General features: G+C 41.5%; 1 protein-coding gene across 1 annotated transcript; it reads right to left on the bottom strand.

The window, feature by feature from the left end:
• Nucleotides 1-640: 640 nt before the first annotated feature.
• Nucleotides 641-11,831, bottom strand: LOC121550792 (transmembrane protease serine 9). Its single transcript, XM_045210646.1, is given in 11 exon segments — nucleotides 641-1,959; nucleotides 2,071-2,168; nucleotides 2,496-2,564; nucleotides 2,567-2,751; nucleotides 4,772-4,949; nucleotides 5,065-5,335; nucleotides 5,994-6,130; nucleotides 6,558-6,829; nucleotides 7,150-7,312; nucleotides 7,462-7,482; nucleotides 11,763-11,831. Coding segments are annotated over 11 exon segments (1,860 nt in total). The 5' UTR covers nucleotides 11,821-11,831; the 3' UTR covers nucleotides 641-1,551.
• Between the last annotated feature and the right edge of the window lie 6,313 nt (nucleotides 11,832-18,144).

Genomic DNA, 18,144 nt, shown 5'->3' on the forward strand with positions numbered 1-18,144 from the left:
GTTAAATATTAGCCACTATCGGTAGCCACTGTCAGTTATACCCACATACATTTATAACGGTCACATTAGTTTTAGTTTCCTTACATTTTGCATCATTCCATTACATTGTTAGTTTACCTTTCTTTCCTCTGTCACATCCGTTTGTTTGTTCCTGAGGATCGCTAGCAATAGTGTATCATATTAGGCCAACGTATTACAAGTTGTGCAATAATTTGGGACATGTAGCCTATTTGAATCATTATGGAACGCAGACCATACGTAGCAGTTTAAACCTGGAGCCTGGTGCACAGTTCATGACAATTGGACCTTTGTCATCACAATTCCATGATTAGTGTGGATTATTAGGGTAGATTTATAGGACTCTTGTTGGAGGACTCCGAATTTTAGGAATATTTCAACCAGGGTTTCTGGAAAACCGTTTTGTAGTCTGGCTGACACCTAACTCAGTCCTCCCTCGCTGTGTACCACACGAGTTACATCAGCCAGGGTATGAACTTTGGGAAAGTTACCAGAATTTTGCAACCCTACAACAAATTATGATATTATTATGAGGACATGGTATTATAGGAAAATATGATACATTATATTTTTTTCTACAATCAAAATTGATAAACAGTTGACTAGACAAAGGGACACAAACTGGCAACCATACATTTATTGACTGAATATTACAGAAACATTTTTGTCAATGTATTTTTTGTCTTGAAATTGTATTAATTCATCACTGACATACAGTATAGGACTACTTCCTGCATAGAGCACTTTAAGATGGTGGAGAGACAAGGTTCTTCAAGTAAAGCAAAAGATCTTAGCAAATGCTTTCAGAACATGAAAATAAAAAACGTGTCATATTTTATTTTTGTACACAAAATAAAGTCTGTGCTTCACACAACATCAAGGATTACCCTGCTTACATAGAGATAGTTGTTAAAACACACAGTCATATTCAAAGCTTAGTTAGAAACATGATGAAATACAAAATCTCATACAAAATATACCTTCGACAGGCAGCATTTTGGATTCAAGTCTGTTAAACCATCATCATAACGTTGTGGTGTGTTAAGTATATAATAATCCATGGCACATGTCCAGTAAAGTGCAGTATGACTATCTAATAGTTCAGTGCATGTAGGCTACTTAAAGTGCCATTTTGGGTCACAGATACTCCAGTATAGACTCTACTATAATCTTTGGGGAAAGTCGAGTGTGCTACTACGGTCATATTTATCTGGATATTAATATGTAACACATGCCCAGATAGCTTTGAACAGAAAATCAAGCATATTGAATCATAGCATCACAACAAATATTGTGACAGCAAAAATATATATTATTGATTGTTTTTCTTTACTATGTCAAAGCCAAAGGGGAAGTTGTAAACATTCATAATTCAAGTGATTGGAGATGAAGGCTCCCTGAGTTCAACATTGCAATCTTGGCTTTGACAGACACTGCCAGTCACTGACAGAAATTGATGAATTGCTAGAAAAATAGACTTTTGATTGGTGGAAAGTTACATAAAGGGCTTGGTTGCCATGGAGTTGCTTAGTGTCAATTCCAACCCAACAGGAGGACAGAGGAGAGAGAGAAGAGGAGGACGAGGAAGAGAGAGAAGGAGGAGTGGGCTGGGGAAGCTCCACTGCTGCCACCAACTGAGGGGGTCGTGATAGCGATGGTAGCAGTGGTTGTGGTGTTTGTGGCGGTGGTGGGGGATAGAAAGGGTCCCAGTTTGTCAGCCAGGAAGTTCTTAAAGTGAGAGGTTTTGGTGAAGACTTGGATGGTGGAGATGCGGGGACTCTGGCTCGATAGTGCTTTGCTAGTGCTGTTAGTGCTAGTGGTGTTGCTGCTAGTGGTGTTGCTGCTAGTGGTGTTGCTGCTGCTGCTGCTGTCGACAGTCAACACAGCAGTCTGAAACCACGAGTTGCCCTGCTTACACATCAGAGGACCACCAACATCACCCTATGGGGAGAGACGCATGGGTTAATATGGTTATACTGTTATGTGCTTATAATAACATGATGCAAGCAAAATAGTAAGACGGGACAGATTAATAGATCAACTGTACCATACCTGCAGTAGTGTCACAGTTCCGGTGCAAATGTTGTCCGAAGATGAAACATTCACGCAGTCCACCACAGAGGTCTGGAACTCCTGCAGGACTTGCTCAGCTGAGGACAGAGAGAGAGAGAGTGTATTACTTATCATACCAATACACACACACACACATCCACCCATACTCCTAAGGTCGTATCTTTTCGGAAACAATCCCTAGCCAGCCCCTACCCTAGGCATTTGTGTACATCTGAGAGGCCTGGATAGAGTGTAAGCAATATGGTGAAAATCCCACCTATCCTATCAGAGGAAAGGTGGACCTACAGTCCTACCATTGCTTTTCCAATTCTTTCAGATGTACACAAGTGTCTAGGCGCTATAGAGGTTGTTCCTGAACAGGCACATTTCTCACAAACACACAGACAGTTGTCCATCCACTTACCCCCCACCCTGGCCCGTGCCCCAGCCAGCCACCCAGCACTTAGTCCCTGTGCTGAAGGTGCTGATTCCTGGTCCACACAGATAGGCTGGATATAGTTAGACAACTTGGGTTTGCTGGCCAGTAGGAGGATGGCCACGTTGTTGCCCGTCAGGTTGCTCATGGTGATGTTGAGGACATTCAGGGTTACCTCGTTAGGGTTGGAGCCGTTTTGCTTCAGACGGCCCAGGATCACGGTCCACTGAGAGACGTTGGGCTGGCTTGAGAGATGGAATGAGTTGTGTCTGTTTAGTGAGGGACACTAAATTCTTCATTCTGATTGCTGTCTTATGAAATGCTTATGTACTGCTTATAAATGCGATATGTAGGGGTTATGAATGTGTTATGAAGAATGTGTTACTCCCTAGGTAGGCACCCGTCATACAATATCTAACTTTTGGGCGACCCCGACCAAATTCGCATAGAAATGTGAGTTATAGATCTTTCATTCCCGTTGAAAGCAAGCTGTAGATCTGTTGTATGTGTGCTATTTCTATGCTTCCCATTCTGAAGTTTTGTTTTTGCATCTTTTACTTTCAGTTTTGTACACCAGCCTCAAACAGCTGAAAATACAATATTTTTGGTTATGGAAAATATATTTCACAGTGGTTTAGATGGTACAATGATTGTCTACACAATGATTGCTTGTTTTGTCACATAAACTGAAATTAGGCAAATGGCGGCGCGATTTCTGCATAGTGCATCTAACTTTAGTATGAATGTTGTCATCATTTTCAATACAATTAATGATTGTAGCAAGTTCATATTTTCTTACTTGCAGTTGTTGACATAAGTATTTATTAAATTAATATACACTGCTTATGAATGTGATATGTATGGGTTATGTATACTGAACAAAAATATAAACGCAACATGTAAAGTGTTGGTCCCATGTTTCATGAGCTGAAATAAAAGATCCCAGAAATGTTCCATTCGCACAAAAAGCGTATTTCTTTCAAATTTTGTGCACATCTTTGTTTACATCCCTGTTAGTGAGCATTTCTCCTTTGCCAAGATAATCGAGCCACCTGACAGGTGTGGCATATCAAGATGCTGATCAGCATGATCATTACACAGGTGCAACTTGTGCTGGGGACAGGGCACTCTAAAATGTGCAGTTTTGTCACACAACCCAATACCTCAGATGTCTCAAGTTTTGAGGGAGCGTGCAATTGGCACACTTACTGCAGGAATGTCCACCAGAGCTGTAGCCAGATAATTGAATGTTAATTTCTCTACCATAAGCCATCGTTTTAGAGAATTTGGCAGTACGTCCAATCGGCCTCATAACTGCAGACCATGTGTAACCACGCCAGCCCAGGACCTCCACATCTGGCTTCTTCACCTGCGGGATCGTCTGAGACTAGCCACTTGGACAGCTGATGAAACGGAGGAGTATTTATGTCTGTAATAAAGCCCTTTTGTGGGGAAAAAGTCATACTGATTGGCTGGGTCTGGCTCCCCAGTGTGTGGGCTTGGCTCCCAAGTAGGCCTATGCCCTCCCAGGCCCACCCATGGCTGTGGCCCTGCCCAGTCATGTGAAATCCATAGATTAAGGCCTAATTTATTTATTTCAATTGACTAATTTTCTTATATGAACTGCAACTCAGTATAATGTTGCATTTATATTTTTGTTCAGTATATATGTATCTATGAAGGTATCAAAACTTTAAACTGTCCAGCTGATCAGGATGGTAAAACCAGAATTGTACAGTAGTTTTGGAGAGATGTTGGCTGATGGCTCTCCCCTTTGGTACACTACAGTAAAGGGCTCTACACACTCTACGCAAACAGAGCGACAGAGCGTTGTATACAAGACCGTTCCAAAAATTCAGTACATAGAACCATGCAGAGTGTGACGCAAACGGAGGTCCGTCGCGCAGTTGGCCCCATGCAGTCACATCCAGACACTGATTGACATGATGATTACACCATGGCCATGCTTTCTGCAGCACTGGTTGTGTAAAACATGGATGGTGTTTTTGCACAGCTATCCCTAAAATGATTTTCACTAGCACAATGATTGTACGAATGTCCTACGTCGGACTAATTAACCTTGGTTAACCTTTTGCATGAGTCTTGAAAAGGAAAGCGTCATTAAATGTTAATGTAATGGCACCTTGAAAAATCTAAAAATAGGTTATATGACTAGATTTCCTTAGAATCATGTAAGGACTGACATTTTAATCCAGAATTTAACTACTTGCTCTCCCCTTTCACATACAGGTAGAGTTAACTTACCTGGAGAAGCAGCTAGCGTCGCTCATGACAGAGTCCACCGCCACTAACGTGCCCCCGCAGACGTGTGCTCCGTTCTTCCGTAGGCTGGCTATCCAGGGCCAGGTGCCTGCTGTCGCCAACGAGCTTCCCCCACCAATACGGGAGTTCAAAGAGGCGCTGGCGCTGCCACACACCACAGCTGCAGAGGGAGAGACAGATAAAAGGGAGTAATCCAGTAGTCAGATTTGTTACAGAGGTAGAGAGATTCACATCAAGGTTTAGCCATATTCACAAGTTAGACTATAGGTGCGTACGTGCAGGTGTGGTAGTAGGGGTGGTGGTGGTTCTGACTGATGGCAGACCAGCGCAGGTGACACTGAGGTCAGAGTCAGTCCCATTGGAGGAGAAGGTGACGAAGCCTGGCTGGTTACTGGTGATCTGGCTGTTGATCCAGGTCTGGAACAGGGAAACTCTGGCGTACACCCCTGGGAAATTTGCCAGAGCACAGCCATGGCCAAAGCTCACAACGCCAGACTGGATCCAGCGAGTACCCTGTTTGCTCACCATCGGACCTCCTGAGTCCCCCTATGCATAGACAGATTTACAGTGTCACTGAGATTGAATTTTCACAGGATTATGAAATATAATGGGTCGGTTTCCAAGATGAAGCCTAGTCTCAGACGAAGAAGCATTTTCAATGGGGAATCTCTATTGAAAATGCTTTTTAGTCTAGGATTAGGTATAACCTGTGTCTGGAGAATTGGTCCAATGTGTAATTGACCGACACTGTAATAAACAAAAATGCTATATTTTTTTTAGGGGGTAGATCAGCTTTAATATTGCAGATAGATTGTAACTTCCATCAATGTAATTGTCTGCATCACTTCCAATCCCCCATATGTTTTTTTTCTCATATATATATATATATATATATACACACATACATACACTCATACATATCCTTTTAAAAATTATATTTCCCTTCATTACTTTCCAACAACAATGCTTAGGCCTCTACATACTATATACATTTTATGGACACAGTCAAATTTTACAATAATTATATTATTATTATTTTTTTACTCCTGAACTTCCTCCGATCATTTTCATGATGTCCATCTGGTTTGCTTCTATATGCCATAATTTTCTAACTGTGCTCTTTCACAAAAGCTCTCAACCTATAACCTATATACTTATTATGGACACAGTATGCTTTACATTAGTTAACAAAAAGGCATTTTACCTGACAGGAATCCTTTCCTCCTGCTGATAAACCAGCACAGATCATGTTGTCAGTGATGGAGCCAACTCCATAGTTACAGTTACACTGCCTGTTTCCCACTACTGGCACATTCACCTCCTGTAGGGTCTGTGGTAGAGCTGGGATGATAAACGGAAAATTATTGACCCCGACCATACCAACCACTTACAGGCATTGCTGATATTGTTCATTAAGATAAGTAGCCTATGATAGAGAAATTTGAAATGAAATAAGTTTGCTGATATGGGTGATTGTTCATGGGAAAATTGATGGCTACAACAATCAAACTAGTAGTAGTAGTTTAAAGGGTAATAAAAAAAACTGGGTTGTACATGAATGTTATAAACGTATTGTGCCATTCATCGTTATCGCATCAATTCAGGCAATTTATCACAATATACATTTTTCGCCATATCGTCCAGCTCTAGTCTGTGGTGAGGGCAGGGACACTGAGGAGACACATTCAACCCATACACAAGACAATATCTCTCAGAATTCTGATCCATCATCAGTAGTACTTAAAGCAAGCTATATCTGTGTACTCACATCCTCCACTGCTGGTGGTTCCCCAGCCGGTGACCCAGCTAGTAGTGCCAGCATAGAAGGAGCTACCTGGTGCTGCCAGGCAGACTGGCTGGATGTAGTTGGTAAAAGTCACGGGGGAGGAGAGCTTCAGCAGACACATGTCGTTGTCACTGGTACTACTGAGGTAGTTGGGGTGGCGGATGATCTGAGCGACCGTCTGGCTCACCTCGTTGGGGTTGGAGCCCTGCTGGCTCTGACGACCCAAGGAGACCACCACATTTGATGTACTGGTGCTGAGAAAAAGAGTTTCAAGTTAGAAGTGTATTAAATGTTTGAAGGGCCGGTAGCACCCACCTCAGCAATATTTGAGTATTATCGTATTTACGAACTTCTTCCCTTTACTTCCCACATCTCATTTTGGTTGGTAAATTAAAACATGGGGAGGAAAGTCTGTTTACAAAGTATTTTTACTGTCCCAAAAACTATTTAGTGGTTTTATGTGATCACATGAAAATCTAAATATATATTATTATTCCTACTTTGTGACAGTTTGTGGAAATACTACAATACGGATTTGATTGAATTGAGCCCTGTGTTTTTTATGGGTCCTCACCTGGGAAAGCAGTGAGCAGCAGTCAGCACCCACTCTTTGTTGATAAGGGATCCCCCACAAAAATGTCTGCCAGATATCTGCAGACTGACCTGCCATGGCCAATTCCCTGTAGGAGCATCCTGACCCCCCACGATCCTAGTGTTGAGAGGAGAGATTCCACACACTAACAAAGACACAGATGGACAAGGGATTACAACAGAGCACACACAGGAAGTGAAGAGATTGGAAGCTCACAGTCAGTGAATAGGTGCATGGTTATGTCGTTCAATTAGGAAAAGAACGGACATTTGATTGAAAAACGAGGGGACTTACCATCCAACTGAGAGTGAGACCCTGTAAAACAGGAGAAGCAGAAAACAGTTGAACAGTTTGGTTTTGGCACACTGTGGGCAAACATGTAATTCATAACTCTTTGCACTCCATTGGTTTTATAGTAGCTACATACAGTCACGAAGCTCTGTCTGTCTGGCTGGCTAGGTGGCTGGCTGTGAATGATTATTGTGTTTTCTGATGGTACTGTACAGTATGTGTGTATTTAGTGTCCCAACAGAGTTTTCCTGTGAACAAACTCTGTCAAACTGTTTTCTTGTTATGAGTCTGTGGATTGTTAAGCCAAACGCCATCTGTCAAAACTAGTTTCATCACTGTGTGTGTTACCCAATGCTACTGTGCACTTAACATTATCCAGAATGTATGTTTAACACTAATTAGCACATTACCTATTAAAACAACCTATGAGAATAGATTACTCTCAGAATTACTAAGACATTTTTATATTGTATACTAATACTAATGAACTAATACTAAATAAATATAATTTGTGGACCAAAGCCTTATGAGTAAGATAAAGAGGATGATTAAATATATAATGTATCTTTAGATAAGAGCTAAAGAAAAACAGGCTCACCAGGAAACAAAATCTCTAAACAAAAGATAACAAGAAAAAATGCACAATCATCCTATAAAGGAAGCAATGTCGTCACAACAAACAGTAATCCGTACTGTAGGACTGTAAGGGGATTTCACATGAAAGAATACTTGGTAGCGTTTTATAATGTATTGCTTCTACATCTGCATTGCTTGCTGTTTGGGGTTTTAGGCTGGGTTTCTGTATAGCACTTTGTGACATCGGCTGATGTAAAAAGGGCTTTCTAAATCAAATTTGATTGATTGAAAAAATGTGATTGATAAGACTAAAAAGGATAGATCCCCCAATCACCCTTCTCTTGCCTCCACTATTGTTTTGAATCTTCTCAGTATGTGACAAATCAATGGTCTAAAGAGGCTTCCTCTCCTTACCTACTTATTTGAAGTCATCTAAAAGGTGAAATTAAGCCAACTGCTAAACGTCTGTCATACTAACACTTTCACCTACTCTGTCTTTTCAGACCAGTGCAGCTAAAGGAGCACCTTACTTCTGGGTGCTCTGTGGGTGTGACTGTCAGGTTGGCTGGCTTCACATTCAGTCTCCACCCACTAAATTAAAATCAGGTCATATTTTGTAATGAATGTATACAACACATAAAGAGGCAAACAGACAAATCAGACTTGAGATATGTTTCTACAAGTTCATTGCATTACATAATGAACATACCAAAGATTCTATTCCATCCAACTGTTTTGTGTGAGGACAAACACAACTTGCCAGTCACCACCAATGTTCATAGACTTTGGAACCTCAATTTCCTCCCTGTACTCTCACTTAAGACAAGGACAGACAAGCATTGCATTGGTGACACAAGTTTCCACTAAGATGGAATATGTCATTGTCAGCCGAAGGCACAACATTTCCTTTACATGCTCATTGAACTAGTGTTAAAAAGCCATTCATTGGTCTTGCTCAACTCTCCAAACACTTCAGAAGGCACGCACTCACTCACTCACACACACACACACACACACACACACACACACACACACACACACACACACACACACACACGCACACGCAAGTCAGTGAAAGACTGATAGGCCTAATTAAGGTATGTCTTTTTCACATCAGGTCCAGTGGCACAAACAGGAAGACCAAGTGTCAATCATTTTACAGGTGCATCGATACTGGCTTTACAGACGTATTAGATCTAAGAACAAACACAGTCATACAGGCCGCAAATGTGGTGCATGTGTCAATTAAAAAATATGTATTTATTTAGAATGGAGACGTCTCTTCTTGAAAGTGCTTTAGCTTTTTTTCTCAAGCTGTTCACAAATGCAAATTCTCATGCAAAAAAAAAGTGAATTTGTCTGGCTGCCTAGTTTGTATAAAGGTATACACATCACATGCATAGGAACATTGCCTGTGGTCTTTTCTATTTCAGGAATTGCTCATCTCCTTTATGCTGTCATCAGTTGTTGTCATGCCATGCTATCATCAAAGTGAGCTCTCTCTCTCTCTCTCTCGATACTTAATGGCAGATTGTAGTTTAATGAGTCTCATTACTTGAATGAGGAATTTTGATGCTTTTTAAATGTTTTACAGGGGGAAATTTTTGTATTGAACCTTTATTTTATTGAACCTTTATATTGAACCTTTATATTGAGCTCCTGAGTGGCGCAGTGGTCTAAGGCACTGCATCGCAGTGCTAACTGTGCCACTAGAGATCCTGGTTCGAATCCAGGCTCTGTCGCAGCCGGCCGTGACCGGGAGACTCATGGGCGGCGCACAATTGGCCCAGGGTAGGGGAGGGAATGGCTGGCAGGGATGTAGCTCAGTTGATAGAGCATGGCGTTTGCAATGCCAGGGTTGTGGGTTCGATTCCCACGGAGGGCCAGTATAAAAAAATATGTATTCACTAACTGTAAGTCGCTCTGGATAAGAGCGTCTGCTAAATGACTAAAATGTATTTATCTTGGGCACTTTTGAGGGAGACCTGGGGCCTCATTTATAAACATTGCATACCTACAAAATATACCCCAAAACATGCACAAGCCAGTTTTCATTAAAACATTGGCATTTAGAAAAACTGAACTTGAGGTGAAAATGTGCTTACCTCCACGTAAACTTTAGAACATGTGTACACACAATTTCTAGTGGTTGAAGTATTGCATTGCAAGCAGGCCGTTAATGAGAAGAGCAAAAATCTGTTTATTTTATCTTTGATAATCTGAACTAATTAAAAATAGGAATATTTATTTCCATAGTCATTGCTTTTCTAACTGTGATGGTTTAGAATACCATTCGTCAGATCTGTTATTAGATAAGCTATTTCAAGTATTTGGTCTGAGATCCGGAGCGCGGTTTACAATATCATTTAATGGAACAGACATTTTCCATTGACATAGCCTACTCTATTTCCAATTTCTTGAGTAGACAATCATTCTGAATTGGCAGGCTGTGCAGCATATTTACATTGAAGGGAAAATGCAATACAAAACATTGTTGAATTAAAACCTTCTGCTAACAGGTCCACAACAATTTGTCGTGTTTTTTTCCTTTTAGAAACAATCACAGTCCTTTGCCAAATACAGCAGAAGTCCTGCGCACAGTTTTATGAAATGGCGTACGCAGATATTAATGTGACATTATGAAACGTTTATAAATTAGGCCACTGGCCAAGAGGGAAGTCATCTGTGTTAATTATGGTCACCAAGTCACGTGTGCGATTCACCTTTCATCTCATAAATTGTTTTATGCTGTCCCCTTCCCTGTAATTGTGTTTGTAATTTTTAGCAAATTTTACCCCATTTTCTTGTTATCCAATTTTGTATTTACGACCTTGTCTCAATGCAACAACTCTCCAACGGGCATCCTCCGAGACATCCCCGCCAAGGCGCGCTGCTTCTTATCGACACTGCTCGCTAACCCAGAAGTCAGCCGCCCCAATATGTCGGGTCGTCACTAGTTAACACAGCCACAAAGTCATAAACCCTGCCTATTTCTACAATTTCAAACCTTAACCCTAAGATTAAATTAGAACCCAAAAAGCTCATTTTTGTTTTTTTTACGATATAGACAATTTTGACTTTGTGGCTGTGCTATCTATTGGGAACCAATGTGTCGGAGGCAAACATGGTTCAAGGAAACCCCAGCCGGCCTATACCCTCCCCTAGCCCGAACGACGCTGGGCCAATTGTTCGCTGCCCTTGGGAGCTCCCGGTCATGGCCGGCTGTGACACAACTTGGGCTCGAACCCCCCTTCCCTTTCTTTACTGTTTTGAAATTAGATGTATAACTTCAACTGGTCCACAAACCCTATACACACACTGTCCCTTTTGCAGTGTAATGAAGTTATGTTATGTTGCCATGATGCTCCGCTTTAGACGGATAAATGTAAGGACACACATTATACCTAGCTCACACAACATACATACATACATACATACATACGCTTGTTAAACAAATATTTGACAAATGTAAACATTCTGCCTTAAATTAGGCACAGGACCACCCTCAAGGCCCAAAACAGTCTAACAGGTCTCTCCTGTGTCACAAGGCACATGACATCCTGCTTTGACTGTCTTTATTGGCTATGCCTGTATTCTATAAATAGTCAATACGGCCCATATCACCCACCACCACCACCAACACCATTCCATAACCTGACCAACTCCTTGACTCCAGTCACCAGTCAATAGAAGGAAAGAAGTGGAATAATGGGAATCTCGTCTCTTACCTTTTGAAAGGAGGGCAACTAGTAGAGTCACCAAACAGAGTGCTGTGTAGACTTCCATCGTTTCAATGCCAGCCACAATAGCCCGTCCTGTTTATGTTTATGCTTTTATACTCCGCCCTGCCTTCACTCCTCCCCTTTATCTATCTTTCTCTCGCTCACACAGAAACCTGAGTCAAACCCACACCCTGATACACCTGTTCTCTCTCCTCCTTCTCTCCTCCCTCTTTCCAAGGGAGGGAGGAGAGCCGCTGAGGTTGTCACAAGGGCAAGGCCATTGGTTTTCCATTGCTGTAATCTGTGATCATTTCTCCCGTCTATCAATCTATCGATGGGTATAGATATATATCTATCTCATCTGTAATTTATCCTGTGTATAAGAGAGGATGTGTTGCACAGTTATGTTCAAAGGGTTGTGTGTGAGTTTAGTGTGTGTGACAAGAAGAATACTTATAACCTGTTCAATGACAGACATGTACAGTTGAAGTCGGAAGTTTACATACACCTTAGCCAAATACATTTAAACTCAGTTTCACAATTCCTGACATTTAATCCTAGTAAAAATTCCCTATTTTAGGTCAGTTAGGATCACCACTTTATTTTAAGAATGTGAAATGTCAGAATAATAGTAGAGAGAATGATTTATTTCAGCTTTTATTTCTTTCATCACATGCCCAGTGGGTCAGATGTTTACATACACTCAGTATTAGTATTTGGTAGCATTGCCTTTAAGTTGTTTAACTTGGGTCAAACGTTTCAGGTAGCCTTCCATAAGCTTCCCACAATAAGTTGGGTGAATTTTTGCCCATTCCTCCTGACAGAGCTGGTGTAACGGAGTCAGGTTTGTAGGCCTCCTTGCTCGCACATGCTTTTTCAGTTCTGCCCACAAATGTTCTATAGGCTTGAGGTCGGGGCTTTGTGATGGCCACTCCAATACCTTGACTTTGTTGTCCTTAAGCCATTTTGCCACAACTTTGAAAGTATGCTTGAGGTCATTGTCCATTTGTAAGACCCATTTGCGACCAAGCTTTAACTTCCTGACTGATGTCTTGAGATGTTGCTTCAATATATCCACATAATTTTCCTTCCTCATGATGCCATCTATTTTGTGAAGTGCACCAGTCCCTCCTGCAGCAAAGTACCCCCTCAGCATGATGCTGCCACCCCCGTGCTTCACGGTTGGGATGGTGTTCTTCGGCTTGCAAGCGTCCCCCTTTTTCCTCCAAACATAACAATGGTCATTATGGCCAAACAGTTCTATTTTTGTTTCATCAGACCAGAGGACATTTCTCCAAAAAGTACGATCTTTGTCCCCAAGTGCAGTTGCAAACCGTAGTCTGGCTTTTTTATGGCGGTTTTGGAGCAGTGGGTTCGTCCTTGCTGAGCGGCCTTTCAGGTTATGTCGATATAGGACTCGTTTTACTGTGGATATAGATACTTTTGCACCTGTTTCCTCCAGCATCTTCACAAGGTCCTTTGCTGTTGTTCTGGGATTGATTTGCACTTTTCGCACCAAAGTACATTCATCTCTAGGAGACAGAACGCGTCTCCTTCCTGAGTGGTATGACAGCTGCGTGGTCCCATGGTGTGTATACTTGTATACTATTGTTTGTACAGATGAACGTGGTACCTTCAGGCGTTTGGAAATTGCTCCCAAGGATGAACCAGACTTGTGGAGGTCTACAATTTCATTTTCTGAGGTCTTGATTTTCCCATGATGTCAAGCAAATCGGCACTGAGTTTGAAGGTAGGCCTTGAAATACATCCACAGGTGCACCTCCAATTGACTCAAACAATGTCAATTAGCCTATCAAAAGCTTCTAAAGCCATGACATCATTTTCTGGAATTTTCCAAGCTGTTTAAAGGCACAGTCAACTTAGTGTATGTAAACTTCTGACCCACTGGAATTGTGATACAGTGAATTATAAGTGAAATAATCTGTCTGTAAACAATTGTTGGAAAAATTACTTGTGTCATGCAACCGACTTGTCAAAACTATAGTTTGTTAACAAGGATTTTGTAGAGTGGTTGAAAAACAAGTTTTATTGACTCCAACCTAAGTGTATGTAAACTTCCGACTTCAACTGTATTTGTTTAAAATCTATCACTTGACAGTTTCATTTCAGAGAGACAAGTAACCATGTATACAAATATTTGTTTTAAGTATTCAATACAGTATTATGAGATCTGTATGTAAAACATTTACATTTGAAATTGTTGTCATTTAATCAGATGCTCTTATCCAGACCAATTTACAGTGAGTGCATTCATCTTAAGATAGCTACGTTTTGCAACAACAACAAAAATCATCTAAAATGAAAATTGAATATCTGAGATCAGTAATATTTTACACACACATGAAAGTACACATAAGCAATGATGTCTGATGAAAAAACACAATGTGAAAAATGTGTGGATATTGTGTTTTGGAAACTCTTCACATATACAAAACGATGTGCACACCCCTTCAAAGTAGTGGATTCGGCTATTTCCACCACACCCGTTGCTGCCAGGTGTATAAAATCGAGCACACAGCCAGGCAATCTCCATAGACAAACACTGACAGTAGAATGGCCTTACTGAAGAGCTCAGTGACTTTCAACTTGGCACCGTCATAGGATGCCACCTTTCCAACAAGTCAGTTTGTCAAATTTCTGCCCTTCTAGACCTGCCCCGGTAAACTGTAAGTGCTCATATTGTGAAGTGGAAACATCTAGGAGCAACAGTGGCTCAGCCGCGAAGTGGTAAGCCACACAAGTTCACAGAACGGGACTGCCGAGTGCTGAAGCGTGTAACAATCGTCTGTCCTCGGTTGCAACTCTCACTACCGAGTTCCAAACTGCCTCTGGAAGCAACGTCAGCACAAGAACAGTTAGTCGGGAGCTTCATGAAATGGGTTTCCATGGCCGAGCAGCCGCACACAATCCCAAGATTCGGCTGGAGTAGTGTAAAGCTCGCCGCCATTGGACTCTGGAGCAGTGGAAACGTGTTCTCTGGAGTGATGAATCACGCTTCACGTTTTTTATGGTTCGGGCTAGGCCCATTAGTTCCAGTGAAGGAAATCTTAACGCTCAGCATACAATGACATTCTAGACGATTATGTACTTCCAACTTTGTGGCAACAGTTTGGGGAAGGCCCTTCCCTGTTTGAGCATGACAATGCCCCCGTGCACAAAGCGAGGTCCATACAGAAATGGTTTATCAAGATCGGTGTGGAAGAACTTGACTGGCCTGCACAGAGCCCTGACCTCAACCCCATCAAACACCTTTGAGATTAATTGGAACGCTGACTGCGAGCCAGACCTAATCGTCCAACTTCAGTGCCCAACCTCACTAATGCTCTTGTGGCTGAATGGAAGCATGTTCCCGCAGCAATGTTCCAACATCTAGTGGAAAGCCTTCCCAGAAGTGGAGGCTGTTATAGCAGCAAAGGGGGGACCAACTCCATATGAATGCCCATGATTTTGGAATAAGATGTTCAACAAGCAGGTGTCCACATACTTTTGGTCATGTAGTGTATGTCGCCCTAAGAGTTGGTAGAATATCAGTACAAATAATTGACACCTGTAATTTCTGCCAAAGGTGCTTCCACCAAGAATAAAACTCTGCGGTGTGAAGACATACGGAATTAACTTTGTTTTTAATTTTCATTCACTTTGAAAAAGTTGGAGCAGGTTGTGTTGGTCTGTAGTAACAAAATCAAATGTAATCCCTTTTTAGATTTAATTATAAGGCAGCAAAATGTGACAACTGTGCAAGGCACTGTATTGACAGAAGACATTACATAAAGGTTGTGATGGGATGAAACCTGGAGGAAAAAACACCTGGACCAGCAGCATTCTTGTCTGTCCATTATGTTCTCTAGTGACTGAGCCACATACACATATTGTTTTTCTTTGACCTGCTTTGTTTCCCTCTCAAAGTACTTGCTGACAAATGTATTTAAACGTTCCGCTACCGGTACTAACTAGCTTTTGTTCCGAGCACTAAGTGTGTCTTAGTATTATTTGAGTTTGAGACAGCCACCATTCTACGCATACGAAGTGTACTGTACATGTTACATTATGTATACATGGTTGGGGACATTTTATTCAGGGATTAATTGGATATTCAATTGACATAGAGAATATTCTCATTGGAAATAATAGGCAATTCACTGATTTAGAAATAGTGATTTAATATAGTGAGTGAATTGAATTGAGATGGCCCTCATCCTTGTCACACAAATCCAGTCAACCTGAATGTGTTGCTGTATGACCCATCCCTTTTTAATCCCTTAACAAATCCTGAAGTGAATGAGATGACCAGATCGGCAGACAGCCATGCAATCTCCATAGCATAACATTGCCCTTACTGAAGAGCTCAGTGACTTTCAATGTGGCACCGTCATAGGATGCCACCTTTCCAACAAGTCAGTTCGTCATATTTCTGCCCTGCACTTCTGTCCACTATTCCTCTCCTGAAGTGAAGTGTTAAAACGCACACTAGCTTGTGTTGCAGTTACACCCACAATTTACATTGTAGAAAACATTGAGATAACTCCCACACACACGATTTAACCTCTGCACATTTACTATCAATATTTTAGTCAGAGACCTTTTTGAAGAAATGTATCTATTTTCTCCCTATTCCTCTGTCCAACCCCTCATTTCCTCTGCTACATAAATATAAACGCAACATGCAACAATTTCAAAGATTTTACTGAGTTACAGTTCATATAAGGAAATCAGTCAATTGATTACATTCACTATGGATTTCACATGACTGGGAATACAGATATGCATCTGTTGGTCACAGATACCTTTTTTTAAAAGGTAGGGGCATGGATCAGAAAACCTGTCAGTATTTGGTGTGACCACCATTTGCCTCATGCAGCGCGACACATCTCCTTCGCATAGAGTTGATCAGGCTGTTGATTGTGGCCTGTGGAATGTTGTCCTGGGACATTTTCAGCTTCCGGGAATTGTGTAAAGATCTTTGCGACATGGGGGCTGTGCATTATCATGCTGAAACATGAGGTGATGGCGGCGGATGAATTGCACGACAATGGGCCTCAGAATCTTGTCACGGTATCTCTGTGCATTCAAATTGCCATCGATAAAATGAAATTGTGTTTGTTGTACGTAGTTTATGCCCCCCCTCAGACAATCCTGCCGGTGAAGAAGCCGGATGTGGAGGTCCACACGTGGCCTGCGGTTGTGAGGCCGGTTGGACATACTGCCAAATTCTCTAAAACGATGTTGGAGGCGGTTTATAGTAGCGAAATGAACATGAACTCTGGTGGACATTCCTGCAGTCAGCATGCCAATTGCACGCTCCCTCAAAACTTGAGACATCTATGGCATTGTGTTGTGTGACAAAACTGCACATTTTAAAGTGGCCTTTTATTGTCCCCAACACAAGGTGCACCTGTATAATGATCATGCTGTTTACTCAGCTTCTTGATATGCCACACCTGTCTGGCATAGGATAAATGCTCACTAACAGGGATGTAAACAAATTTGTGCACCAAATGAGAGAAATAAGCTTTTTGTGCGCATGGAATATTTCAGCGATCTTTTATTTCCGCTCATGAAATATGGGACCAACACATTACATGTTGCGTTTATATTTTTGTTCAGTGTAATATAAAAGCGAAAATAGTCGCTAGCTATATCATTTGAAGAATGACAATTTTGAAATGATAGTAGGTGGTTCCACCACCAAGGTACACAATGTCTAACCAAAGTACAAAGTTAATGGGGTCCTTATCACCAAACATGATTTATTCACCATAATTCATCTTTTAACCCCTACAGTCCCGTGGCCTTTAGGCTGGGGTCAAATGGTTAACCTCCTTCATGTTACCATGCTAGTATATTTGTATATTCTCCTTCCTGTGGCTTCATCAAGTCATACTGGCCAACTACCTGAGTGATGTTCACATCAACTCTCAAAACCACTTGGTTAAATGAATCAAGTCCATCCTGTACTGCAAATCCACACAAATGCCATGACAATGGAAGGAATGCTAACCTTGGTGAACCGACCCTACCGGTTTATCTACCCATGTCTCTAATTATCCATACATACACGCCAGGGGACATGGAAACACACACACAGGGTAAAAATACTACAGCTCATTAGGGCCTGAAACTGCAAACTAATCCAAGCATTTGAAGGAAACGACAAGACAGTTGGGCCACAGACAATGGAATATGTGTTGACAAACAAATCCTTATTCAGCCCCTCATAGTTGCATAATTTTATATAAGTTTGCTAATTTCTGCTAGAAAGCTTTGAGTTGGTGGGAAACTTGTCCTATTTCCTCAATTGTGGCAAACAAACAAATGAGGGATTCAAAGTTCAACTGTGATGAGTGGACACAACTGTGTAGGCCAGAAA

The sequence above is a fragment of the Coregonus clupeaformis genome, chromosome 35, assembly GCF_020615455.1.
Source record: "Coregonus clupeaformis isolate EN_2021a chromosome 35, ASM2061545v1, whole genome shotgun sequence".
NCBI lineage: Eukaryota > Metazoa > Chordata > Actinopteri > Salmoniformes > Salmonidae > Coregonus > Coregonus clupeaformis.